This window comes from Melospiza georgiana, chromosome 5 (assembly GCF_028018845.1).
Source record: "Melospiza georgiana isolate bMelGeo1 chromosome 5, bMelGeo1.pri, whole genome shotgun sequence".
In the NCBI taxonomy this organism is placed as follows: Eukaryota; Metazoa; Chordata; class Aves; order Passeriformes; family Passerellidae; genus Melospiza; species Melospiza georgiana.
Window position 1 is genome coordinate 30,885,467 of NC_080434.1, and position 27,322 is coordinate 30,912,788.

Here is a 27,322-nt window from a genome sequence, read left to right on the forward strand (position 1 = left end):
AGATCTCTGCAGTCAGCAAAAATTATGCTTCTCCCAGGACTCCTTACTGCATTTTGTGTGCACACACACACAGATTGCAGCCAAACACATGCAGCTCCCACTTCCAACAGCTCACCACTCTGGTATAGGAGACATTCTGGACTACACATAAAGGCATGACAGAAGTTTTGATCTGAGCTTCACAATTTGTTTGAGTTTCTCCTCCTAACATAACCATCCCAATCTTGTAACAGAAAATGCTTTTATAATCATAATCTTTGCTGAAGGTAGTAACAGGAAAAGGACTCTATCACACTGCAAAGCCTTCGACAGAATAAAGATAACCATGGAAAGTAACTGATGGATGGATTCAGTGTCTGAATTTGAACAAAGCTATTAACTGATCACTTGAACTTCAGCAGCTAAGGATTAAGTTTGAGAAACAAGAAAAATTTTAGAAAGGAACTTCTAATAATGTTTTAATGTTTCCTGACAGCAAAAGGTCCCTTCTCAGAGAAAAGTTGTGTCAGAATTTTAGAGTGAACCAAGATTCACCCTATCTGCCACTGAAAATCTCTTCCAAGACTCTTTGGAAAATGGTATTTTTTTTCTTGTACTATTTTTTATTCCAATCACAATTTGTCTTGCTGTGACCTGCAGCATTACTAAGCTTGCAGGATTGTTCCAAAACAATCTGTACCATCAAGAGTTGACACTCCAGAAGACATAAAACTAAATAGAGGAAGCCACAGCAGACTCTGTATGTGAACATCAAAAGAAGAAGGTGGCATTAAACAGGAATCTAAAGAGGTAAACTGCAAAAGTAGAAATAGATGGCATCACAACTGCTCAGCCTCTTGAATACAGGAAAAGAATGCCTTTACATGAAATGAAAGGAAAAAAAAACTCTGTAACAGAGACAGGATAAGATCTGACTGATCAGGAAAAACCGGTTTTGTTTGGGTTACACTATCCCAGTTCATCAATGACCGATAATAGTTATCAAGGTCTGCAAGAAAGGAAGTGAAAGAGCAGAAACAACACCTGCTTTCCTCAATATACCAAGCTATGATCCAGATTTTAGAGACTGAAAACTAAAGTGACAACATCTGGCAAGACCCTGTATTTGTGGCACAAAGGACAGCTCCAAGAAGCTCACAAGTTCAAAGAAGGTAGAGCTTGAGGACAGCAACGTTAAAACTAAACAAGGAAACTGAAGGGGAGAAAAATGAGGAAAGAGGAAGAAAACAGCCAGAAGTAGGACTGAAAAACAAAACATTTGGTAAACATGTAAGAATATGCCTTCAACACCAAGTTCACTTCAGTAAAAAAGGGTACAAAAGAGTCTCTAGGACTCACAGAAAAGAGCCCATAAACAAAACTAGATAGATTCTGCAAAAGAATAGAGACATGGGGAACCTGGGGAAGGAAAAGCCACTACAAAAAAGAGGAAAACTGAAGAAAAGAGTAGCCAAGACACATTTATACAAATAGAAATCACAGAAACCAACAATCTGTTCAAGAATATAAATGGTACCTGAGATTACTTTGACAAGAGCTGATTTTCACAAAGTTAGAAGAAAACTTGAGGCTACTGATTTGGTTTTCAGAATGCTTCAGCACGAGCTGAATGAAGGACAGTTAGAACATATGGTGCAGAGACATGAAGGAGCTTCAACTGGGTTTCAGCAGAGTGCAGAGGAGGAGCTGAGAATTAGGACAAAGCCAGCAAGTGGTGTAAAGGGATGGGGGGGATGTGTATTAAGAAAGAAAACAAAAAGGAGAAAACGTAGAAACAATGGAGAAATTAAAACTTGGATTTTTTTTTCACCTTATAAGTCTAATCAAAGTCTTTCCTTAGACTGCTATACATGCATTGATACTTAAACCCAGTAATATCACCTCTGCAATTTCTATAGCTATAATGCTTCTGCCAGTAGTTACCACAAAGGCTAAGAAAAATTCTTCTCCACCTGCACATCAGAGTTAAGTGCTGAAGAAGCTCAAGTAGGGGCATTCTATTTTCCAGAAGCATCAGCCTCATGTAACCACCAGAGGGAGATTTCTAAGCATACCTGCATCAAAATAACCTTCACGGGCTCAAGGCAAGATTAAGACTCTATTGTGCTTATTTGTAAAAACAAATCAAAAAAGTCCATAACTAAAAGGCATATAATCTAAGATAAATTAAAGAGGAGGCATATAAAATGAGCTTACTTCTCCCAAACTCACACAACAGGTTACCAGTAGAAATAAGACCTAGGGCATTCAAGCAATCCATCCACAAAAGCACACTACCTAGTAGACTGAAAATCCCAGTAACACTGTGTCTTGACTAGGATTAATTTTTCTATACAGCATTGCTGTAGTTTAACCTCAACTGGCAGCTAAGCACTACACCGGCCCATTGCTCTCAGGTGGAACAGGGCAGAGAAACAGCAAGGTAGAAAGTAGAAAACTCATGAGTTGAGATAAATACAGTTTAATAGGGAAAGCAAAAGCCATACAAGCAAGCAAAGCAAAACAAGGAATTCATTCACCGCTTTCCATGGGCAAGTGTGCCCAGCATTCTCCAGGACAGCACGGCCCCATCACAGGTAACAGTGGCTTGGAAAGACAAATCACTTGAACACCCCCTCCACCTCCCTCTCATCTTGCCCCTGCTTTATGCTCAGCCTGACACCGTATGTGGGGGATATCCACTGGGTCAGCTGGGGTCACTGAGTCTTCTCCCAGTTCCATTGGCACTCCCAGCCTCTGCACTGGTGGAGTGGGGTGAGGAGCAGACAGGCCTTGCCTCTGAGAAAGCACCACTCAGCAACAACTAAAGCATCCCCATACTGTCAGCATTATTTCCAGCACAAATCCAAAACACAGCCCATACAAGCTACTATAAAGAAAATTAACTCTATCCCAGCAAAACCAGCACAAGCATGCAAGCAGCTCCATGTCTAACACCTTCATAAGCCATACCTTCAACAAAACATCCTTTTAGTTTTTGGATTATTCCAGTTCTCTGAGCTAGCATATACAAGGACAAATCTATCACCCAATAAGTAAAGAGTAAGAGCACACAGTGGGGAAAAAACCAGAAAGCTAGATATGTCTGGTCTTTCATGACCCTAAAACTACCATCAAAATCATTATTTGCAATAACCTGGTGGGTTAACTGACTGATATAAGACATCAGGAGGATTTACTTCCTATTAATTCCAGTGACAGTTGCCACAGTTCTGCTTCAAAATAAAACCTCAGTGCCTAAGTACAAGAGAGTAGTGAAATATGAATGCCACAGTAAAAGTGGCCATTATACATTCCCTACAGATTGCTTGTTCAAAATCTCCCTTGTCCATGAAGGGAGATTCAGACTCAATACATAGAAAATGGCCTATAAGGGTGATAAGAACACATGAGAAATAAAAATTGTTCAGCTCATGTAGCCTAGAAAAACCAAGTTGACAGGACATATTATGATTGCTATCTCTAAATATGCATCAGTGCAATAAATGCAAAGAAGGGAGAAGAGCTATTTAGACTCAAGGACAGTGCTGTCACACAAAAAAAGTGGGTATAAACTTGCTTGTGAAGTTTAGGTTGGAAATCAGATGACTGATTCTACTGCAGAAAAGCTGTGAGGCTACATGCATCTGTGGATTGCACTTGAGAAAAGGTGATAAGAAAAGGAAATCTCCAAAGGTAAGTTCATCCCCTAACACAAAACCCTGTGAGGATAAGGAGAAAATTGAAAGGATGCCAATGGGAGAAAATCTGTTGTGCTAGAACCAAAAGGTCTTGGGAATACAAAATATGAGCAAACAATTCAAATAAAGACAACACTTGCTGCAAATTGCCTGGCTTACCCTGTTGAACACAGGTAACATCATGTAGAGTTTTTCTTCCTGCTCTTTCTGTGTCATGTGCCGTGGAGGATGACAGAGCTCTGTGAAGAGGCGCCGCAGATGCATCAGGCCCAGCGCGTTGTCCTGGGGGCTGCACTCCTCCTGCCGGGGCCGGCCCATGATCCTCTTCACCATATTCATCTTGGCTGACTTCTGGAAGCTCCCTCGTATCCTGCTCAGGAAGGAAAAGGAACCTGCTGAATACAGGAGACTGAGGCATTACTCCACCAAAGCCTACGTAGCACCCTCCCTCACAGTAAGTACCACACTGGAGTTAAGAGCATCAGCTAATTTTATATGCCAGGCATTGATTAGGAGAATTTAAGGCCAACAACTTGGAAAGGCAAAACATCCCATATTCTCCAGCAGAAAGCATGGCTGGCCAGGTTTTAAACACTGCAAAATGCTTTGGTATTTTTTATTGGATGAGTTTTATGATCCTTTGGTGCACATCCCACAGCATTTACAACAGTGTTATCTACATAATGCAAAATAGTCTCAAATTAATTCTGGAATAAAAACAGTACTTTAAAATCTAATCACACAAGACCTTCCAACTCTCTCAGACATCAGCTTTATCACACAGAGACAAACAGATTTTTTTTTCCTGACTTTCCTGTGGCAAGAGACAAAGCTACCCAGTGGAGTTATTGTTCATCTCACCCCTCAGGTACTGATTCTGCAGAATAACACCTGAGTCTTCAAAACAACATGGACCAAGTGTTCCAGCTGTGTGACTGAAGTCTATCAGGCAGGAACTGGTATGAGAGGTGTGAGGGCCAGAACACACAAATCCCTAAACAGAAGTAACCAATCCCTAAACAGATGTCATCAATCCCTAAGCAGATGTAACCACTGCAGTAAAAGGGACTAATCTCACAACCAGAGTCATGTTAGGGAAGGAGTAAGGGGAATACATGGAAAACAGTTTCTGCTCCATTTATAAAGACCACCAACAATTAAATACTCCACAGAATTGCCATGCCTACATCTCACTGCTTAAATGTAGCTGAAAAACCAAAGGTCAGTAACAGCTGTAAAAATTATTCAAGAGTAGAAAATGCCTTGCAGTGAGAAACTTAAAGAACTTAATTATTTAAATTGTCAAAAAGAGAGGTTACCACGAAGGGTCAATTAATAAAAGGAGAAGTGGTGATTCCAAAGGTGCTGTAATTAGAGTAACAAAGAGAAAGTAGACACTACTGGAGAACTCCAACCCAAAGATTAAGTTGTGATGAAAGACTGCAGCTGGATGCTAAAGCCAGGAAAACAACATCAATAACAAACTGGAGATATGCTTGTAAAAGTGAAGGCAATTAACTACCAATAAGAAACATTAATAAAAGAAAAATCTTCTCTCTCTAACACAAGAAAAAGATACCTCTCTGGAACATGTTCATAAAATGTATTCATAGAGTATTTTACTAAAACATAGTAAAACATTAGGAACTAAAGCTAATGAACATTTTAGTACCATCATTTTTGTAATTCATGAAATGAGAAGTCAGCAAAAAAGCTAATCTAAGTTACAAGCCAGCAACTGTAAGTCCATGCCAGAAATGTGCACTGGCTTTTCACAACTGGGGAAAAATTAGATAGAAATGAGTGTTGTCTTTTAGTATGTCATCCCTAAGAAATAACACAGGTAACACTTCAAATCAGTATTAATCATGCAGCTAAAAACAAAACACAGTTTCCTCCAGAAACCCATAGCTTTTCCAAAACTCCTCAGTTTGAGGATGCTTCTCTTGCTGTAACAGGTTAAATAGCAGAATACCACACCTGAGCTCAAAGACCCAAACCTTCACTGCCTAAGCAGCAGGAAAAAAGTCTGCATCTTATTTTTAATAAAATCTTTTAAAGACCATATTTTAAATTTCTTTTTATGATTCACAAAATGCTGAGAACTTACACACCCACCCAAAATTCATATTGTCATCAAATTCATGACTGCTGTGGACTTTGCTCATGCGGCCAATTTTTCTTTTAAATTCTACTGCTTTATTCAGCCTAAGCACTCACCTAAACCAGAAATTTACACTGGTTCAGCCACACACTTGTAATTATAGATCTGACAAGTTTTGTATAGTCAGAGAAGTCCAAAGAAATGTTACACACTATTTTCCCAGTGTAAAGGACCCTACTGGAATGGCATTTGCAGCTTTGGTCTATTTAACTCCACCGTGGCAGTTAACTCCAAGGGATGACAACAAAGAGAACAATTACAATAGTCTTCACTTTCTCAACACAATCATGGTCCCTCCCATCTATTCCCCACCACAAGGAGGGGAGAGGAGGAGAGGGGAGGGAAGATGATGTCATCCCAATTAAATACCTCTTTTTTTTTTTTTCCCAGAAGTAACCAAATTCCAAAGCAGATACTACATCTGGAATTATTCCAGAGTTTAGAGAAACTCCTACTGTGTTTCTCTCTTATTAGAAAAAATGCTAGTGTGGGCTCCAAGCAACGTAATCTGAAATATATTGTACATAGAAGCTGAAAGAATTTCTGTGATTTATTTCTGCCTGTCCAAATCCAGTGATATTTTCTCTGATTATCACAGCACAGATTATCTATGGGAAGAGAGCTGTCAGCTCTGGGATCTCCAGCATTAGGCCCAAATCTTAGACATGTGAAAGAGAACAGAGAAAGAACAGTGTTGTATTGTTATTTGTCCTGTACAAATATTTTGACTGATCTTTTCTTTGTTTAGAATTAGGCCTGCAGAAGAGAAAGCAGTATATCTAAACTTTTTACTATAAGCAAAAAGTATCTAGAAAAAAGTGTGTTCCTATTCTAAGTGAAAGTATCTTCACAATCCTCAGTCAGCTGCAACCATCACATGAGACTTGAATTCAGCATTAAGACCTGGCAGATCCTTTAATGTCAAAAATGAAAAGATTGCAGTATTTTCAGTAAAACAGCCACTTCACCTGCTCACAACTGCTTGTTTATAGCACATGACAATCAAGCACCCTGCACAGTAATTAAGACAAGCAAACTCAAAAGTTAGGGAACACCAGTCTTGTAAATGATTGTAGAGCTTGAATTTGGCCTGGCTCTGCACATGCATTACAGTAGAGTCTTAAACTGTACACTCACTTCCTACAGTCCCCAGTGAGCCTCCTGCCTCTCTCAACAGATGCTTAGTGAGCAGCTGGTTGGTATTTTGTTACTTCATCCCTCTGAGCATGATGCTACACCTTGGTTCCTACAACCTGGACTGAAAGGCTGCTCTGCACACCCAGCAGTGCATTTCCTCAGGGATCAGAACGCATCACAACTTCCTTTCACAGATATGCCCCACAGCACAGGCACTGCAACAGCCTCAATATCCATACAACGAACACACATCTTCTCCTATGCTAAAACTGATCATGTCTAATAATATGGTGTCTATTTGAAGATGCTTTGGAGAGCAGCTAATCCTTCACTCTTGCAATGCTTCGATCTTTCTGCTTGCTTGCGTTGTGTCCATTAGAGACAACAAGCGATATCCTTCTCCTCTCAGCTTGTGATCTCAGAGCTAAACACCCAGTACACTCAGGTGCAATTAGAGGGCAGCTCCAAAAACCTCAAGAGTTTTGTGGAAGTGGCAAGGACAGAAACCTGTTCTCAGCACAGGAGCCTCTTCTGGCACGTACATCCCACTGCTGCCCCACATTCTTTACTACATAGCCCCGATGAGTTTCTTCCCCCAGCAGGTCCAAGCAGGCACACTCCTCATAGGGAACCTGTAAGTTGGACATTCCAGCTGTTGGGTGTTTGGCTTTTTTAAACTGAGGAAGAAGTTATCCTGAAAAGGCAAACTAAGCAAGTGGAAGTTCTATGACGCAACCCACCGCGACAGGCATGTAGTTTATCAGGAGGGTTGAAGCATTTCAGCCTATTGTACCCATTTTAGCTACAAGAGCTAAAAATGTGAATTAATGGCAGTTGCAGAGTATCATGTTCTGTATGGACCAAGACTAAAATAAAACACTTGATGAGTAGATTACAAACATGTACAATAAAACTACTGCTCTTGTAATACACATTACAGTTTTCTCTTAGTGGTAGAAGCAGAAGAATCTCTATGTGAGGAAAAATGAAGCAAGCAGTGAAAGCATAGCATAAGCATCCTCACTTTAAAAACTGCCCTTTGTTTTTTTCCACAGGCTGTCAGATGGCTGCACATTTCCCCATGAGCATAAGCAAGGCTGACCCATTTGAGCAGCTCTAATATAAAGCCATTCACCAAGGTTCTTAACTTTCCTGTTAAATTTATATGGGAATCTCACAAGATGAACCCATGAGATTCTCCAGAAGTTTCACAGGAGTTAGTGTAAGAGCTAATTTCTACCCTTCAAAATATTTTAAAGTGTTTTCTATTGTTAGTGGAAGCTGTTGAAAAAGAGAATCAGAAATTACATTACAGAAAATAACAACAACTTACAAAGCTCAAAGACAGACACTACAAGAAAAACACAACACACACACATAATCATTAGCACGAGTTAGGGTATGATAATGTGAGGGTAATACTACTACAGCTATCAAAACATTTGTGAAGAAAAAAAAGTAGACAGAAGCTGCATGAGACACACTCATTTTCACAACAGCTATTATAAATCCAAGCTCTGCATCTAGCTCCAAAAGGATGTTATTTAAATAAGCAGCTAGGTAATTAACTGCTTAGTAATTACAGTCACAAGTGCCTGTTTCTCCAGGCACTATATTGTTATTACATCAGCAACTTAGCAGCGAAACAGGAATCAACTTCTCTCTTTGCAGATTATAATGGGACACTAGTACACGCTTCCACCCCAGCTATCTCAGGAAAATGAAATTTAAGTCTTCTTCCTATAATCAATCTCAGAAGTCCATCAGGATCAGTAAATTCCACACCTGCTAGTTCCCTCCCCACTAGGTCTGTTACTTCTTCCCTGAATTTCAGGTTCCCTACCCATGCAGTGAGTACTAAACATTCTGAGGATGATCATCAATATGCACTATTCAAAAGGACATTGTCTGGCCCTCAGAGGGAACAATAAAGAGCTGTTACTGGCTAGATACACATCCATTTTTGCTCAGAACTGAGCAGGAATAAAAAATTCTCTTTGTAGACAAAAACATCAGTAGGAGGGGAAGCGAGGAACACAACTACTTCCTCCCATTCCCTTCCCCCCCACCAGCCCTGCCACCAAACACAAAACAACTACTCGCACACAAAGAAAATCATGCACAAGCAAGCTGTGTTGCTGAAAAGGATGCCATGAGCTTTCCCTGACAGACTGAACTGGCACGCATGCCTTTGGGGAATGTTGCCTGGTAGAAGACAGCCTGAAGTAAATCTCATATTCTGCCCCAGTAATAAAAGTGCTTATTCCCATACTATGATTTCCAGTTAAGTATCCAGTCATCTGGCTGAAACAGGAACTATTTCATTAAGAAACCTCCCCAACATGAAAACACCACCAACTCCCACTCCACCTTTTAAATATTGCTAAGTATCATTAAGGAAGTTAAGGAAGGTGTGCAGGCAAGGATTTGCAAAGTCACACTATTATTTCAAAGTCATGACTTTTGTGTGTATGGTTTGGCTTTTTCCCTCCTTTGCATTGAAAAAATTCAAAATTTCTTGAGCAACTTTATGTTACCACCTAAAAACAATCTTGGCTTTTTTAGATGAAAAAAGAACTAATACTGGTCTGTTTCCATAGGTTGAAGAGCTGTTTACAGAAGTGGCTCAGTTCACAGGGTAGTATCCAAATCTGAGAACTCAATGCAGCTATTTTTTGCTTTAATACCTCTAAGAAATAAACAAAAAAGCCTTGCTATCCTTATTCAGGACATGTTTTTCCTGTTCTCTGAACTCCAGTCAGATGACAGCTAAAGATAAAATTTCTCTGTTATTTGCAATATTAGAAATGCTATTCTTATACTCAATCTGACCTTAATGCCTTGAAATCTCTGCAAAAACAAAAATTCCCAATGCTTCAACAAATATGAAGAACTTTAGTAACTGTTTATTGAGAAAGATAAAGCTATAAAACATGGACTATCAGTCTTCTTCGATTTCCCACAAATTATTCATGATAATGACACATAATAGCAAGTGCTGATAGAGTAGATTTCCTGTGGTTTGTACCCTCTTGAAGGTTAATGTTTTATATTCAGTGTAAAAGGACAACAATTAAATAACAGTGATACTTTTGACCTATGCTGCTGGGATGGAGGAGAGTGGTCTTGCTAAAGACTAATAATGCACATTTTCTTACTTACTGATAACTTAAATGAAAATGACCTTTAGTTCTATCAACTTTTTGCACTTCATTTTTTCCAAATAAGAAAATAAAGCACTGCTTTTGACTTCTGCAAATAGGCTATTTTTTTCCTGAGTTACCATGTAAAGCTTGTATCTAGAAGACAACTGTCACTGTGTTTTCTAGTGCTTTAATAACCACATTTCCCAAAATTACTTGCACTACTATAACAAATTATTTCCAGGCTACAAACACTTCTGCCATCTCCAAAACAAAAGCCTGTAATCCAAAGTATTAAATCCTACATACTCCAGCTGAAAATAGTGTGTAGGACTTCTCCAAACTGCAGCTGAAGTTGCATCACTTTTCCTCATTGCTATCTCCGTGCAAGAAAAGCAGAGACAACTTCGATACCAGGAGTGCAGTCCCACAATCCAGAATGCCCTTGGGACTGAAGAGCCTGCTTCAACATCATTGTTCAGAGCAATAGCACAGGACAAGAGCTAGCTGGCATGAAGGACTACCCATTCACACATGGAGGCAAAGGATGTGATTGCAATCATTGCCCACAGACATCTGGAGATGGTGTACAGAACTCAAACCTTGATGAAACAGAGTGGAACTACGAGTTATTTTTACAGAGAGTAAAGATGAGACAGTGCACAAGGAAGCAAATGTGTGCCACCTTTTCCTACATGGAACAAATCTGTCCACACTGCATCTAGAAGGTGATTTTTGGCTGGATGATGACAATTCCACTTCCTACATCTTTATTTAGCACTCATTATGATCTGTCATCACCATGAACCTAATTCTCAGTCCTGTTTTTCTTTAAGGAAGCCCTTAACAAGACTTAAGGGCTTCCATTTTCTCAGCTCAGTAATAAACTGATAACCAAGCTAAAGAATTGAAAATGCTGAAAAAGCAAACTGCTAGAAAGCTCAAACACAGGCTATTTAAACTGGAGACATGTTGATTTAAGGTGTCTGCCTTTCTACACTTTACATCTTTTTCAATTAAAATGAAAGATGAATTCTTATTTTGTCTCAAACTATCACACACAATCCTGAGAACCAAAAGGTAAATCTGCTGTTGTAAACATTTGAATAGCTAAATCCACCACTTGTTTAAAAGCAGCTTTTGAAAAACATCACGGGAACTGAATGAGTAATTTTCACTTTTCAGAAGCCAAATAACATGCAATGAATATTGTATCCAGCTAGGAAGAGCACAAAACCTCATCTTTGAGGTATCTGTAACAGATGGTCTTTCATCTCTTCACAAGACCAAGAAATACCTTCAACAAATCCTAAGGCTACCTGAAATCCATATTTGACTGCTGGGTTCTACACACCTTCATCTCTGAATTTCAATGCAAAGTCTTAAACCACCTAATCTGCATATAAACACAGATCTGATCTCCAGAAAACCAGTGTAGGTTTGCTAGCCATCAAAGAAGGTGGAAAATTCCATACCTCAAAATTGCTCCATGGTATCTGCTTAGGTTGGAGAAAAAAGACAATATTTACACCAGAAAAAGGTTTTCAATAATTTGTTCATGGCAGAAATATATTGCGATTGCAGGGCTGAGGATCAAACAAACTCTTCATGTGTAACAGAAACCTTTCTGCTTTATGAGATGAGAAATGGTCATTTCAAAAAATAAATCAATCTTGCCATGTTTCATTACCCCTAATCATCAGTTACAGTGAAGATCAAAGTACAGGGCTCTATGCAGGTATTATGCTAGAAAGGAGACACCTGCATTAGCACGTTCAGGTGGTTCATTCATAGACATCCAGGCTCCAAGAAACCATTTGCCCCTGCTTGAGCAATCATACCACTGAGACATTTTCTACACTCCTCTAACCTGTTCCAGTGTGGTATCAAAGCTGGCAATCCAGCTCCGAGTGCCACAAAGTCTGAACTAGCTCTGGACATACAATTCCTCCTCTACTCAAGGAATGCAAAGGACATTTTTTACCAGAAGAATATGCTAACCGAGGAGACAAAAATATGTGTAACACAAAAATCCTGACAGGCAGAAGCAAAGTCCAACTTGGCTGAAGCAGACACAAAACATGACAAAAATAGAGGCATTGCTCACCAACATGTATTTTTGAAACACTTATTTATAGAAAAATGATGCCTAGTAAGTTAACAGGTTTTGGACTGAGGGAACAGAAATTCTGTTCTTCAGTGTAACCAGTATGCATACATTATAAACCCAGCAGATTCGTTTTGGAACCTATAATTTGTCATATTAATGTTAATCCGGAACTGTGTAACTGGACATTTGAGGTAGGAACGACCCCCATTTGCACCTGCTGGTTGACAAGACAGTGGATAAGCAAACTCATATTATCCTGCAAACCTCAATACTGCTATAAACATCTGGAGCTGAAAAACACAACGAGGAAAAGTAAATACTGAAACATCATTTTAATTTTGAACATATGCTGGCAGAGTTGTAACATCTTAGAAACATTTGGAGCTCAACAAAATTACCTGAAATGGAGGAATCAATTGGAACATTTTATCAGAAGCTTATGAACCAACTAACCTATGCAGCATCAGAAAAAATACACAGAATACAACAAAGATATGTAACAACTGGTTAAGAAACTCAAACTAAAATAAAACAGACTATTTGCTTCCTCAATATCTTGGAGAGCAACTTCTAATTGAATTCTTGACATGTTCCGTGGAAAAACAACTTGAGCATCTTTGAATGCTGGTTTTCTTGTTTTGAGTTGTTTTGTTTTCAAAAGGCCTAAATAAACGGATTTGCATTAATTGGACAAACAGGATACTAGTTAGAGCCCATTGGACATATAGCAGAACTGAAATTTTAGGTTGAAGTCCCAAACTGCATGACAATGACTAAACCATGAATTCAGGAGAGAAAATTCTGCTAAGAAGCCCCTAAAAAACAAAAAAGGGGTGAGAGGATGAGAGGGTAGGGGACACACAGAAAAACAAACAAAATTGCAAAATAATCTGGGATCTGAGGAGACAAGTGTGTGCTTCATTGGAATGCAGACATCAACAAATGCACAGGAATAATAACACTGCTCTGGAGAGTGGCTCTGGCATTCACAGTAAACAAGCAAAGTAAAAAAGCCTTCCTAGGAAAGTTATTGCATTCGAACCAATAGTGGAACAATGAGCCACCATCAGGAATGGGGAAGATGCTTTGGTCTATTCACCTTTCAAAGTAATGGGGAGTGGGAGGGAGCGGTGGGGAAGATGGGGAAGGAAACCAGGGAAACTGGAACAGGAGAGAGCCTGTATATCCTCACAGTAAGGCCATGCAGGAAGCAAAGAAGCACCAAACAGGACATGTTCAGTAATGACAACAGTGACCCTAAGCACGGTTCTCACATTTAGCTAAAAAAGCCACCGAACTTTTTTAAAGGGAGCACGGTCCTCATTTGTGGTGTTGGTGGTAGTGAGTTTTCTTCTCAACAGAAATCTAAAGCAAAAACTTCCTGTAGCCATGTAACCCAGCCATTTATACACCAAAAAGAAAACATTTCTTCTGCCTTTAGGAAATTTGCATATGAAGGAGCAGTAAGTAGAAGCCCATTACCTGTAAAATTTGTCTCCATAGAGCCACCCTTGTTTCTAACAACACGGATAAGAAAAACAACAAAATTATCCTACCAGCACATGTTTGGCTGATGTAATAAAATTCCTCTCTCTGCTACCATCGAAGCAGAAAGATTGTAACAAAACCAGCAGCATATCTGCATTTAAATCAGCATTAAAGGCTGGGCACAAATGCTTGTTTATTTTTGAAGCAAAAGGAAGTGAGAAAGGGTGAATAACCCCAATGTTTTAAGCTGCATGTTCATAGTATTTCTAAGTGCAAAACAAAATAAAACAGCCCAAGACCTTATAATTAGCAATTCAATCCAGACATTAATGGAAAAGCAGCAGAAATACTTGCATACATGTTATCTACTGCCTGAAATTAGGATGCTCCAAAGGCATCAACTGAGCTCCACTGGAATCAAGTTCTGCATACCATACAGTACAGATCCAAAGGACTACTTAGGCTGGAAAAGACCCTTAAGATCATCAAGTCCAACGTCTAACCCAGCATTGCCAAGTCCACCACTAAACTATGTACCCAACTGCCTCATCTGCACATCTTTTAAATATGATGACTGGAGCAGCCCCTTCTCTGGGCAGTCTCTTTCCGGGCTTGATAATCCCTTCTCTGAAGAACTTTTTCTTAATATCCACTCATTTGATGGCTGGGTCAATGGGATCCTGGGGTGCATCAGACAGATGGGGGAGGCGGTCCTGCCCCTCTACTCAGCCCTGGTGAGGCCACATCTGGAGTGCTGTGTTCAATTCTGGGCTCCTTAGGACAAGAAAGACAAGAAGCTACTGAAGAGGGTACAGAGGAAGGACACAAAGACTATGAGGGATCTGGATCACCTCTCATATGAGGAGGGACTGTGGAAGCTGGACCTGTTTAGTCTGGTGAAGAGAAGATTGAAGGGCATCTCATTACCGCCCACAAAGATGGGTGCCCAAAGAAAGGTACCAGACTCTCTGCTCAGTGACAGGATGTGGAGCAATGGCCAAAAACTAAAACACAAGAAGTTCCACCTCAACATGGAGGAAGAATTTCTTCAACCTGAGCGTGGCATAGCCCTAGAACAGGCTGCCCACAGAGGTTGTGGAGTCTACTTCTCTGATGACATTTCAAATCCACCTGGATGTGCTCCTGTGTCACCTGCAACATACAAGTGACCCTGCCTTGATAGGAGGGTTGAACTGGATGATCTCCAGAGGTCCTTTCCAACCCTAATGATTCTGTGATTTCTTCTCATCCTATTACTTGGCATAGAAGACTGACACCCACCTCACTAGCACTTCCTCTCAGGTAGTTGCAGAGAGCAGTAAGATCCTCTTCAGGCCACTTTTTCCCCAGGCTAAACAGTCCCCCCTTCCCTCAGCTGCTCCTCATAAGAGGCACCACCAGTGGGAAAACCAGTAAAGATTGCTATGCTTTGTGTAACTAAACAAGTATTGTAACAATGGGAGAAAAGTATTGTCTTTTCTCCTCACCTTCCCTCTCTTCTGCTCCTCCTTTCCCTGACCGCTGTTGGGTGCCAGAAGATCCTCTGGGGATTACAGTCACAAACTGCAGATAAAAGCAATTCAACCTTCTCAGTCTCATCTTCAGTCTTCCTGAGGACTGCAGGCAGAGCTAGATTAACATCCCGGGCTCCCAGGGTGGTTTTGGATCCAGCTCCACCAGACTGCACATGGAAACACTTCTCAGGAGCCTCACATGGAGCAAAGACAAAAGAGCTGATTGTGGACCTTTCCTTACAAAAAACAGCTCTAGCTCCTCAGTAACACAAGAGACTGCTGCTCCCAGAACACTGCCTTGCAGAGAAAGCCTGGGACAGATCCAAGGCAGGACTTAGCTGTTTGGATTTAAAAGTAGCCCATCAGAGCTACAAGGTTTCCATCTCCAGCAGCAAATGTGTCAGATAAAGGATTAAACAGGAAAAAACAAAAGAGGGGAAAGACAAAACACCCCCACAAAATAAACACTTAACAAGAAAAAACACAAATCTACAAAGCAGACTGAAACTGCAGACTTTAAAAGCAATATTAATTACTCAAATGAATGGAATCCTCCAGTTCTCCAGTGAATTTTTTTTTCAATGGCACACTTATTAAATGGTAAAAGTGGGCATAGATATTTTTGTATATTAAAGCTGGTGTCTCTCATAAAGGGAAAAAGCTGCAACATTTTAGAAAACCCATACTTATTTTGCTCATTTTTGGTTGCTGATAAAGAGGTTGGTTTATTTACTATTTACCATAACTACTTTCAAAACTATTTTTGTTTTTCTCTTCATTACTCATGTTCTAGCTCTGTTTGGCAATAAAAGCTGTATTTCACAATGAATAAATGATTTCTGAACACCAGTTTGCAGTGTATTACAAGATTAAATAGGACAGCTAGAAATCCCCCCAAAAGTGAGTTTCTCTTATTCAAAGGGAAAAAATGAAGCCTTTAGCACTCAAGAGACAGGGAAAATACTACCTTAATATTATTTTCTCCAACTTGTTAGATTTCTTAGAACACGTGTAGCATAACTTGATAACAAGTTTGCTTCACAGCAAAACTACTGCACTCAGGGCTCATACTAGTTGTATTTTAAAAACTACCCATGTGACAAACTAAAATCAATTGTTTTCTTCTAGCTGGGATCATAAATGTCAACTACCTACTTTTAACTTATTTCTCTAAAGCCAACATCCTAAACACAGAAAATCATGCAGTGGTACATTACTCATTTTACTCAAAAATATCACTAGACTGTGACTAAACCTTTGATCAATCACAGCTTTGGTTCAACTTCTCCTATAGCAGCAAGTCTGAAAACAAGAGGTACAACTTCACACGTGCTAGTCATGAAATTAAATTTTAGTCTGTGGGGGCAAACTATCATGCAAAGAATTAAAAGCAGCTGGGATTCATTTAGGTCTCATCCTACCTTGAATTCCTGAAGTTCAGCGCCAGCATCTTAGTTTCCAAGTGGTGCCCTTGTAAGACCCTAGAGACAGGAGGCAAGCTGCCGTGCCTCCGAGGTGCTGCCAGCCCCGGGTCAGTAAACATCCCTGCGGCAGTCAGGCGGCTCTGCCGGGCTTTGCGCCACCAGCCCCCGCGCGGGGCCGCCTGTACCAGCGCCCAGGCGGGAGGGACTGCGAGCGGGGAGCAGCTGCTCCCTCCCGAGGGAAGGGAGCCCTTGTCCACTGCACAGGCCCCAGCCACTGATACAGCTGCTTCACAAAGAATAAATCCAACTCACACAAGCGCCGGATCAAGATGAAAAACTGTGTGCTCAAGTAAACTGACATCTGGTCGGCAGTGCAATCACTGCAAAGGAGAATGATGTATCATGGCTTACAAATTAATTTGCAAGATGACATTTTCCTGCTTCTCTTATCACACAGGAAAGTAAATACATTTCAATTTTGGTTACAATAGAACTAATTATTCTAGGGAAAAAAATAAACTAAGGGCAAGAGCCACTCCTTGCATGGATCAGATGTAATGTGGATTTTCTTGATTAACTCTTCTGCTTTTCAGGGCTTTGTTGTCTTGTTGTCTTTTTTTAACACTGTTTACTATTCTAGCTTGCAATGCTACTTTCATGCACAGCACCATACAATCTAGTGTTGCAGTGTGTTGTAATAGCCTGTTATAAACTTCCGGGTCCCTTCCCAGGTGTGCCTATACCTCTCTCCCTTCCCCCTCGCCCCCTTGCTGAGTGAGTCCTGTCAATCAGGCTTAACATTCCAGGAAGGTCATCGTGTGGTTGGTCAAGTTCAAAAGATGCCCCTATGCCCAGAGGTCATTGGCCTGTCTAGATGTCATCCTCCCCTGAGACCCTGCCCCTCCCACCTGGTTGGTAGCTCACCTGCCCCTTCCCTCCCCCTCCCCCGGGAGCTTAAAAAGGTGATCAGACCATGTGCTCGTTATTCTGTTGGAGCTGTTGCCTGTGATTCAGACCTCTGTGACCATGGAATAAAGCTCTGGATATAACCCTCCGGCAGAATCCGTCTCCTTTTCCTCCTCACCATCACCTGAAGCCTTCCCTCCTGAGGTAAACGGGGTTCCTACCAAGCCTGGACTTGTTTCAGTGCCCAGCTGCAATCTCCAGCAAGGGAAAGGTATCTCTGGGGTGATACACCGCAGTTGCTGCCTTTGGCATAGCAGCAAGGGTCAGACTGGCCCAGGCACAATCTAACTGGTAATATTGGGATTCATATTCCAATATTCTAGAACTGCCACGTGTTTTGTTTCAATAACAAAAACTATTCAGAAGTGGTAGCATTTTCAACAAAATCCATTATGTTATCCAAACTCACACGTTATGTCTCACCACTACACTTGCCCCTACCCCTAGTAATAACCAAGGATACAGAAAACAAATTATGATTGAAGCTGCAGTTCTCTGAAAAGAATTTTCCTAGAATGATACTCAAATTACTATAGTGGACACTGCTTTCCAACTAAATTCATCCCAGGAGAGAGCTTGAGCATCCACTCAGTAAAAGCACAACTACTGAATGGAGTTTATTCACATTTTTCCCTTGGATTCACCTATGCATACACACAGTACTCACACTAAAGAAACAGACTTCCTTGCTGGAGGAAAAAACATTAAGAAGAGAACAAAAAGAGAGAGAGTAATTGTCTATCAAATGCACTGTAATGTCATTTACATAAATCACTTAGTAGTTATTTAATGCAAGTCCTTTCTTCTGCAGTGCATCTGTGAAAGTGTACGGCCTCACGTAAATGACTTACACTGTGCTTGGCTGTTTCTGGATGCAAAGAACCTGAGGACAGACATTGCTCCTCACAAGAGAGAAAAGAAGACTTTTCAGTTGCTACCCCTTTTCTCTCACTTTGTGTTTCTTTTAAGACAGTAAGCAGCGTACAGAATGAGGATAACTACTCTTATTTTCTTGTTTATTTTTACGACAAACACAATGCAATAAACAGAGTGAAACCTAACAACATGCTGGCAAACAAAGACACATGAAATAATTAGGCAAATAAACACTCAATACTAAGATTTAATTGCAACAGTAGTTGAAATCAACAATCAAAGCAAAGGCTTCTTCTCTTATACATCCATATATTCCTTCACAATTTCATCGTACATTTCTTTCTGTAGTTTGATTTTACTTCTCTGTCTTCTCCTAAGGTGACCTTTTAACAATACCAAAGAGTTAACAGCACTTCTACTATACTCTCACTGCAACACAGGCAGGTGGTAGCCCACTTCTGCACTATTATTTCCTCACTTATAAAAATTGCTGCACATCAGTTTCATCTCCCAGCACTTTGAACAGTTATTCTTGCATCTACAGGAATGTGCTTTTGAGATTTCTCCCAGGCAACTTCCTGAAATGAAAATCAAACAAGGGAAAGCTCTAAAACTAGGTTTATCATGCCTCCAGTTTGTTTCAATTCCTGGGACTTGGAAGTCTTTCCAAGGGACTGCCTAAGGCTTGCCTTTCACAGGCTATCACTTATCAGCAATGGCTCTTCCAATATTCCCCTCCCCTTGGGACAGAAGATGGGGCATGAAACCTTCACAGCACTCCTGCAATTCCAATTACAACACTGGTGCACCACTTTCTGCTGCTAAGGTGTACCTTCTCAATTTGTAGTTTTACTAGAAAAACATTTTCTAGGATACCAAGGAAAAAGCCATACCCCAAGAAGTCAGGAAAACAGCAGCAGGGATCACAGAGACAGAGAACAGCATCCCCACAGAGATAACCTAAATAGAGATTTTTTTTTGGCCTCACTATGGCATCACAGATGGGAACATGTCAGACAAGGGAGTTTTAGGCATTAATCTACTGCGAGCAAAAATTACTGACCCAGTGTGAAATATTAGTGTTTACCTCTAAGGGAGCCATGAAATGAATCTTTCATGATAACCTGACAACTATGAGAAGAGCATTGTGTATACAAGAGCATGGCACACAACACCCCTTTCTATCACAGGGAATTTAAAACAAAGCAGTATGACGGACTCCCCGACACCATCCCAAGACAACAATCATTTCCATATTTCATATCTTATTCTACAAAAGCTCTTAAAAAATATGGTCACTCTTCCTTACTCACACATTTTTCTCCCTGTGGCAGAATAAAGAAACTGCTATAAGTAAACAAAGACTTCCTTTCCAGTTCTAGGTTTCAGTGCTACAGTTTTCTAAAGGATAAAAAAGTACCACAAGCTGTGCTGTGAGTGTTGGAAGAGGCCATCCAGTGCCGTAAACTCAGCATAATTAGGTTACACACACTGACTGAACTCCTTTGGTATAACAAATAAACACAGGGTGAGTCAGGTCAAGCCAACACACACACTTTGCTTACCCCAGTGACAAACAGCTTCATATCAACCCTCTGAGCTGCACATTCTGTCTACTCCCAGACTGACCTCACCTACACACCTCGTAAGTAAACTCTACTCCATGTACTAAAATCTAAATAATGGGTGCCATTGACAAACCCAGCCATGACAAGCTAGTATAGTATGGAAGCCTACTTCAAATGCTTTTCCAAGTGATCTCAAATCCCTATTAAGTGCTCCACAGAACCATTGTTAATAATTTTTGCTCCTGCAATATAGTAATTTAAGGAAGATCCCATTTAAAAAACCAAAACACTGCACATATTAGGCTCAAAAGAACATCCTTCAGAACCTTATACACTTCTATTTGTATCACTTCTATCCCTTGCCTCCCTTATGCACTAATCTAATTCATCTGTCAAGGAAGCAAACTAATCAGTTTGACACAATTTTCTCCCTAGCAAATTTATGTTGGTTGGCTGTCTTCCCTTATCTCATTATCTCCTGTGCACTCATAAACTGCATCACAGTTTTTACTATTATCCATGTAGCTGCAGCTAAGTCATTCCACAGCTGGAGAAAAACTCAACATGGCCCCATGGAGAGCTCAACCAAATCAAATACAGTCGGCTTGGGCCTGAAAGGAACGTAACCTAAAACCCTAAAACCAAGCTGTTCAGTTCTGCCAGTTCTTGCATGTCCTCAGAACTGAAAGAACAGGATGCATGAAGTGCCAAGGAAATATTTACTACATAAGTACCTGAATAGCAGATCAGGATTCTAACAAGACAGTCTTCACAGAGTCACAAAATAGTCTGCATTCAACAGGCACTTGAAACCAACTGCTTTTACTAAGTCAAGAGGGAGACTATCATGAGAAGAGATGAATTTTTCATCTTCTTTTATTCTCCATAAAGTAGTATATATGTCTCAAAAAAATTTAAACACAATAGGCTCAAGGGAGCTAGGTATTTTCTATTAAAGTTAAAAAAAGGCCTATTTCTGTCAGACCCCCTCGTAGGCAGGTTTGTGGTTTTTGTTAATGAATAAAACATTGGAAACAAAAGTGGCAGCACAGAGCTAGAATGAAAGTACTGATGTTGGAGTGCAGGATTTCACATGGAAGGATGTGCTTTGGGGTTTCTGTCTTTCTCTATACTTTTGTTAAATTAGAAGTGATACCTCACACTTTCATATAAAACTCTCAGTTTTATATAAAGCAAGATAAAGATGGCGAGAATACATCAATGGCTGCAGCTCTTGATAAGAAAGTGGCAGCACTTGCAGTTGTTGAGCTCTTCATGCCTCAAAGAGTGATGCCAACTAACATTTTCTTGTCTTCTCCCACTGGGTCACTTTGTCACTTTCAGCATCTGTGACATGCTGCAGCCTTTTTTCCACTGGGTTGTTTTTCTTTTTGCTCCAAACAGGTCTGTACGTCAAAGGGTGTCCTACCAAAGCTTGGACATTACTCTTCAGTAGCCACACCACACACACCTCTATGCTTGTAAAGTAAGCTAACAAAGATTAGAATCCTTTAGAGATTCTAAAAAGCCAGACAGATTTAACAGATTTTAACTCAACTGCTCCAATGGAAATTCACCTCTTTGCTTCAGCATTGCACTTCAACCAGCCTACCTCTTCCCTCTCCCCCTATTCCATCTAATTTTACTTGCTACATTCATTTTTCATCAGCAAACCAAGCCTTACTGAATTTAACAGCTACACTTTTTTTTACTTCACTAGTTAAAAAGTAATCCACTAGGTGACAAATCTACTTAATCATAGGCAACTTTCCAAAAAACATGGAAGTAAGCTAGACTGAAAGTTCTAGTTGCAAAAGGAAGCCTCTTGTAGGCCGTAATGTTCGTAGAAGGACTATGGAGCTCTGGGGAAAAACATTCACAGCAAGCAGTCTATTCAGTTTGTACAATACCCAAGTAAACTAGGATATAACACCGAAATACAAGGCACTTGAGGCAGAAGCAGAGATAGCATTACCTCTGTGTGGATACAGAATGGACCCTTCCTAGCCTGTCAACTCTACTGAAGATCAGGAGTATTCTTCTCTCAAAGTAAAAATGAGAGATTTGAGAAATTCAAAGAAGAATCAGGCACTATAGACTCATGTATTATGATCATTCTTACTGGTTTTTTTTAACCTATTGATGAAAACCTCCAAGTTTAATGCAGCTTGTCTCTGAGCATGCATCACACCCACACAACTTTCTGTGACCACTCAGCAATGTATTTCCACAGCATCCCCACAAATAAACAGAATCCTAAATTTTGTTTGGGTAGAGCAATTTTAAGCTGACTGTATTCTGACAGTGCTTGAATTAACTCCCTTTCTGTGACAGGCAAATGAACTGCTTCACACAGAATTTATTGAAGGGTGTGCCAATTACAAATCAAAAGGCAATTTCCACAAAAGCTCTTCAACATTCACATCACTAACCTCTACAGCATTCCTGGGATCAGAGCAAACAGCTTCAAGAGAACAGGGCCCATTCCTTTCCGAGGTTTCTCTTCAACACCAAAGCTGCTCTCTCACTAGGTAAAAGAGAAAAAGGTTAGAATATAAATGTGACAATGAAGTCACAGAGCTCTGCTCTTCTGAAATGAAAGAGGAGTCATTCCTATGACAACTGGACTTTCACAAACTAAGAAATCCTTTAAATAGCTCTAGGAAAAGGAACAGTAGCAAACTAGAAACTGACAACACAGCAGTATTTCTCTGATTAAATGACACTCACTGAGAGCATATGAAGTGCTAAAAGAGTTAATATAAAGCACAAGCCTAGTAATTAATGCACTGACAGCCCATGATCAGCAAGAGCATCCCTCTGAGGAAGCAAGTGACTTCCCACCATTACAGCACAGGAATAAGAACTAAGCTACATTGATATTAACCTAGCTGAGCAACTGTGAAGCTACTGAACACAGTTTTCCCTGGCCTCTCCCCTAGTTTGTCTGCCTCTTTATTTTCAGAGTTATAAAATATTCATCTTCGAACCTGCAAGCAGACACACACAAGCCAACAAGGGGCATCAAGTGTGAGCTCACTTCAGCCCAACTCCAGGAATCCATCACAAGGTTCTCCAGCTAACCCAGACAGGTGATAGAGGCAGTAAACCCAGCAGTGGCAACTGTAGGACCTGGCAAATAACTAGGTGAAATGCTGCACCTTGGTTATAACCATGAATTGGCAGACCTCTGATTATTTTACCTCTGATTCCCAGTCAGTCCCATTTGGCACTATTAGTACAGGGCTCCTACACTCCTGAGCACCACACAACACAGACATACCTGAAGCAACTGGAAAAACTTCATAATACTACTTATATCATTTATTGTTTTAATATTTTCTACATTAAAAGAAACAGATAATATTTTGGAGGGGGGAAACTGACTTGGGTAAAAAAAGCAGTACAGCATCAGACACCTTTGAAAGGCTTTGTAAGAGATGGCACTAATGTGAAGATCTCGCTCACAGCGATGTTGCAGAGGTTAAAATTTTGTTATGATGTTGTTCTATGCTCTAAGATCTTTAGTAACTTGCTAGCAAGTTCAAGTGTTCGGCATTAACAACTAAAGGAGAATTTCTCTCTTAATTCCATCATCCATGACCATGAAATCTTCTCCCTCCAGTTCTATCAGCTCATGGGCAACGTAAGGAACCATCAGGCCACAACCAAATACCACCTGTGTATACAGCACGTAAAACTGTAGAAATTGGATCATGGAACTCAGAAATTCCAAAAGTAGGGAGAGCACTTTGATTTTATCTCTGCAGAAGCAAGTAAACATTTAAACTAAGATGATAAACAAATGTCCTTTTGTCATAGGAACAGTTACTGGACAAACCTTAAAACAAATAAGGAACTGCTGTTTCAGCTATCTTCATTTCACCCTATTAAGAACTTTATTATGTAACCAAATGCCTCTCAGGTTCAAAATTATATTTTTTTGTTTTTAAATACAGACAGTGGAGGTTTCAGGCTCCAAATCAGAACAGACTGTGATTGCACTGAACTTAATTAATGCTTACTATATTTGCAAAGCTCAAATGACCAATTATACTACAAGTACACAAAACCCACAAGCTTCCTTGAGCAGAAATTAAAGGGTAGTATCATCATCTTTTCCAGCTAAAACTGTAAGAAAGGTCATGAGGAAGTACAGCCTTGAAGACAGCTTGCAACCCTCTCTCTATTTGCTATTTACTTGGTCCTGAACCAAAAGTTTATCTATGGTTTATCTATACTCCCATAGTACATTTGGAATGCCTTGTCTCTAAGTCCTGATTCCCCTACATTTATCCTACTTCTATATTTTGTCAAGGTCACAACAGCTTGAGAAAGACTTTATCAAATGTATCTGCACAAAGTGAATTGTTTTGACTTGCAGTCTCAAAACCAATAAACACAGGGGAGCAGGAGGTCCTGTTTAAACATAGTTAACAAGAACTAAATGCCTTCTGTGGTGCCAAAAAAATAAAGCACTCCTACCTTATTTCCATCAACCAATCTTCAGCATTGCCCAAGCTTTAATTCTCCCTGTGGTCATCAGTTAGCAAAAGTGACTGCAAGACCAATAGCACACACTATCTACACTATAGCAATGAGAAAAAGGAAGATGTTTTCAACCTGGAATATCCCAAAACACCAATATCCTCCAAAGAAATGCAACTAAACTAAACAACAAAACAGGTTGGTTTTGAATCCACCAGTCAAGAGCAAAACTCTAGAAGCACCAAAAACACTTCAAATCACTCCAGTCTCTTCACATCCCCAGTCTAGTGAAGGCACAGGAGCCCTCAAGAAGAAATGGCAGCTACTCTGACAAAAACTCTACTGCAACTTCTGAGAAAGGAGAAAGGAGAACCAGAAGAAGAGAAAGGAGAAAGGAGAACTCAGAACTGGTTCTGAGAAAGGAGAACCTGTTCTGGTCAGTGTCAAGAGGGCAGCATAGCTTAGTCACCTTTCTGCCTTATTGAATCTCCAGTGTAAAGGAGAAATATCTCTAGAAAGTATACTGACTGGCATGTTCAACAAAACCTTTCCTGGACAAAAGGATTATGTTTTTCAGACAAGATTCAGATTTAGCTTTCCTAGATGATTTCTTAGGGTATTCACTCTCTCTCCACCTGAACTAGATTCCTGACTTTCCACAGGGACAATGGATCTCCTGGCAACACACAGACAATATAGTACTCCATGGCTATGCTGCCTCCAGGCTTCCTTGTCCATCTCTGTCCACTAAAAGGGTGCAGAAAGGAATGTAAGTACACACTGAAGCTCTCCAGACAGGCAGCACCTTGCTCTCTGGCTAATGGCTTTCCCATTTGCAGATCACACACTACCCAGAAGCTGCTCAAACCCACAACAGAAAAGCAGCACAGCAAAGAACCAAACTGCCCATTCCATATCCGGCGTCTGCTCCTGACCACTTCCAAAGCGTCCCAAGTGGCAATTACCTCATGAAAAAGTACACCATAAGTAACAAATACAACAGGGAGTTGTGGTGGCTTCACTTGCAGTGCAAAACAAACAGGGTGGAGATTTCTCCTCCCCAGAATGCTGCACTCACAGGTAGCGTCTGACTCAGCCCACGGCAGTGCAGATGAGGCGTGCATCACCTTGTTTCCATGACCCACCACTGAACCCTGGCAGCAGCCTCATCTATTACTTTCCAGAAGTGTCATTCAGCACATTTCCAAGTGTCATTCCCCAAACAAGTCTCAGCCATCAAAAACATCCCCACCCATGGCTTACATAAAGCTCCCTGCTGCACTGAAGGGCTTTCCTTCAGTTCAAAGAGTTGTAACGTATAATTTGCAACTCTTTTCTCAAAACGTAATATTAGGGTGGCCAGCTTGAGCATGACCAATAAAAACCTAAGTGACACTTCACCACAGTTACCATCAATTTTAACAGACATTATCTTTTTCAGACAAGTAACTATCTACAGGCAGATCTTTAAGAGTTTATTTAGGTAATCTGCATAATTACATAAGGCAAAATATTATAAATTAAAATATTAAATATTAAAATTAAAAATATTTTTCCATCATATGAATAAAAGCTTTTTCGCTTTTATTGGCTGAACATGTGTTTTATAACAAATGCACTCTGGAACTATAAGGGGTTTTTTTTGTATAGACATGTTGAGCTATTTCTTATCCAATCACACTTCTTCAGAACTGATGCAAAAAAGTTTAAATCAAGTTCCAATAATATGTATTTATGACTTGAATAACTTCTCTTAGCTGCCATTACACCTTTGTTCTTGTGAATTAAATAATTTGCTTGCTGTAACAAGTGTTTCCAGACCAATATCCTACTAGGTATTCAATGAGGTGTTTTAGGTCTCTTTTTATTTTGCCTCAGTATCTGTACTCACTACTTCTAGAGCTTAACAAATCAAATAGGATTTGATTGCTACACCCAACAGACATCATACAAAATGTGCTAAATAACAAAACCTCAGCAATCACAAACCACTTGGTTCCTGCAAAGAGGAAAACTGATCAAGTAACACCATTCAAATTTGCTTTTATGTACATCTTATTTCTGAAAAAGAAATACCAAATGTTATGCAGACTCCCATCTTAGTTGCTTTCGCCTTATTTATTTTCCAAATATTCCCCTGTGCATAAACTATGTTTATCAACTTTATGCACACCATACTGGTGCCATCAGAATATCAAAAAAGGAAAGCCCTACAGAAGCATAAGGTTTCTTCTGTGCCTACACACACAAGTATTCAACAGAAACCTATTCACATCAAACCAGGCATTTTCCTCCCTGCTTCCACATTTTGCAAAGTTACAAAACTCATTCACATGTTACATCAAAGGGGAGTCAAGGAAGACATTACATATAAACTGTTGTTAATAGGAATTACAGTAGCTGAGTGCTATCATTTACTCCACATTGGATAAAGAAAAAAGTCCTGCCTCTGATGAAAAGAAATCAAAGGGACCATAAACATTATGTGATCCAAGTATATTTTCCACCTTTTCTAGCAGACATATGTGCTCAGCATGCATTCTCAACCTCACTGGTTCACCTTCAGACACACTGCAAGGGATGTCAAAGCCTGCCTTCAGTCAGATGTGGTCAGGACCACAGACCAGCAAGAGCCTGGATCTGAATTCACACTATGATAAGAAATAACTCTGGCAACAACATATTTCTGCTGTACATAAAATCTGAGAGAAGAAACCCAAATGTGGGCAATATGTTGTAAAAGTACTCCCAGCTGTTTTAACAA

The 27,322-nt window shown here is 40.1% G+C and overlaps 1 protein-coding gene across 8 annotated transcripts in view; it reads right to left on the bottom strand.

The window, feature by feature from the left end:
- Positions 1 to 27,322, bottom strand: part of WDFY3 (WD repeat and FYVE domain containing 3) — a 151,576-nt gene that overhangs the window by 96,753 nt on the left and 27,501 nt on the right. For 6 of the 8 annotated variants that reach the window (XM_058025323.1, XM_058025321.1, XM_058025320.1 and 3 more), the window contains exons 2-3: positions 22,503 to 22,597; positions 3,840 to 4,050 (exon numbers count right to left, since the gene is read on the bottom strand). In XM_058025323.1, coding sequence (XP_057881306.1) covers positions 3,840 to 4,019 — 180 coding nt within the window. In that variant the 5' untranslated portion in view covers positions 4,020 to 4,050; positions 22,503 to 22,597. The remainder of the gene's footprint in view (positions 1 to 3,839; positions 4,051 to 22,502; positions 22,598 to 27,322) is intronic. The other 2 variants (XM_058025326.1, XM_058025325.1) reach the window with 1 other exon arrangement.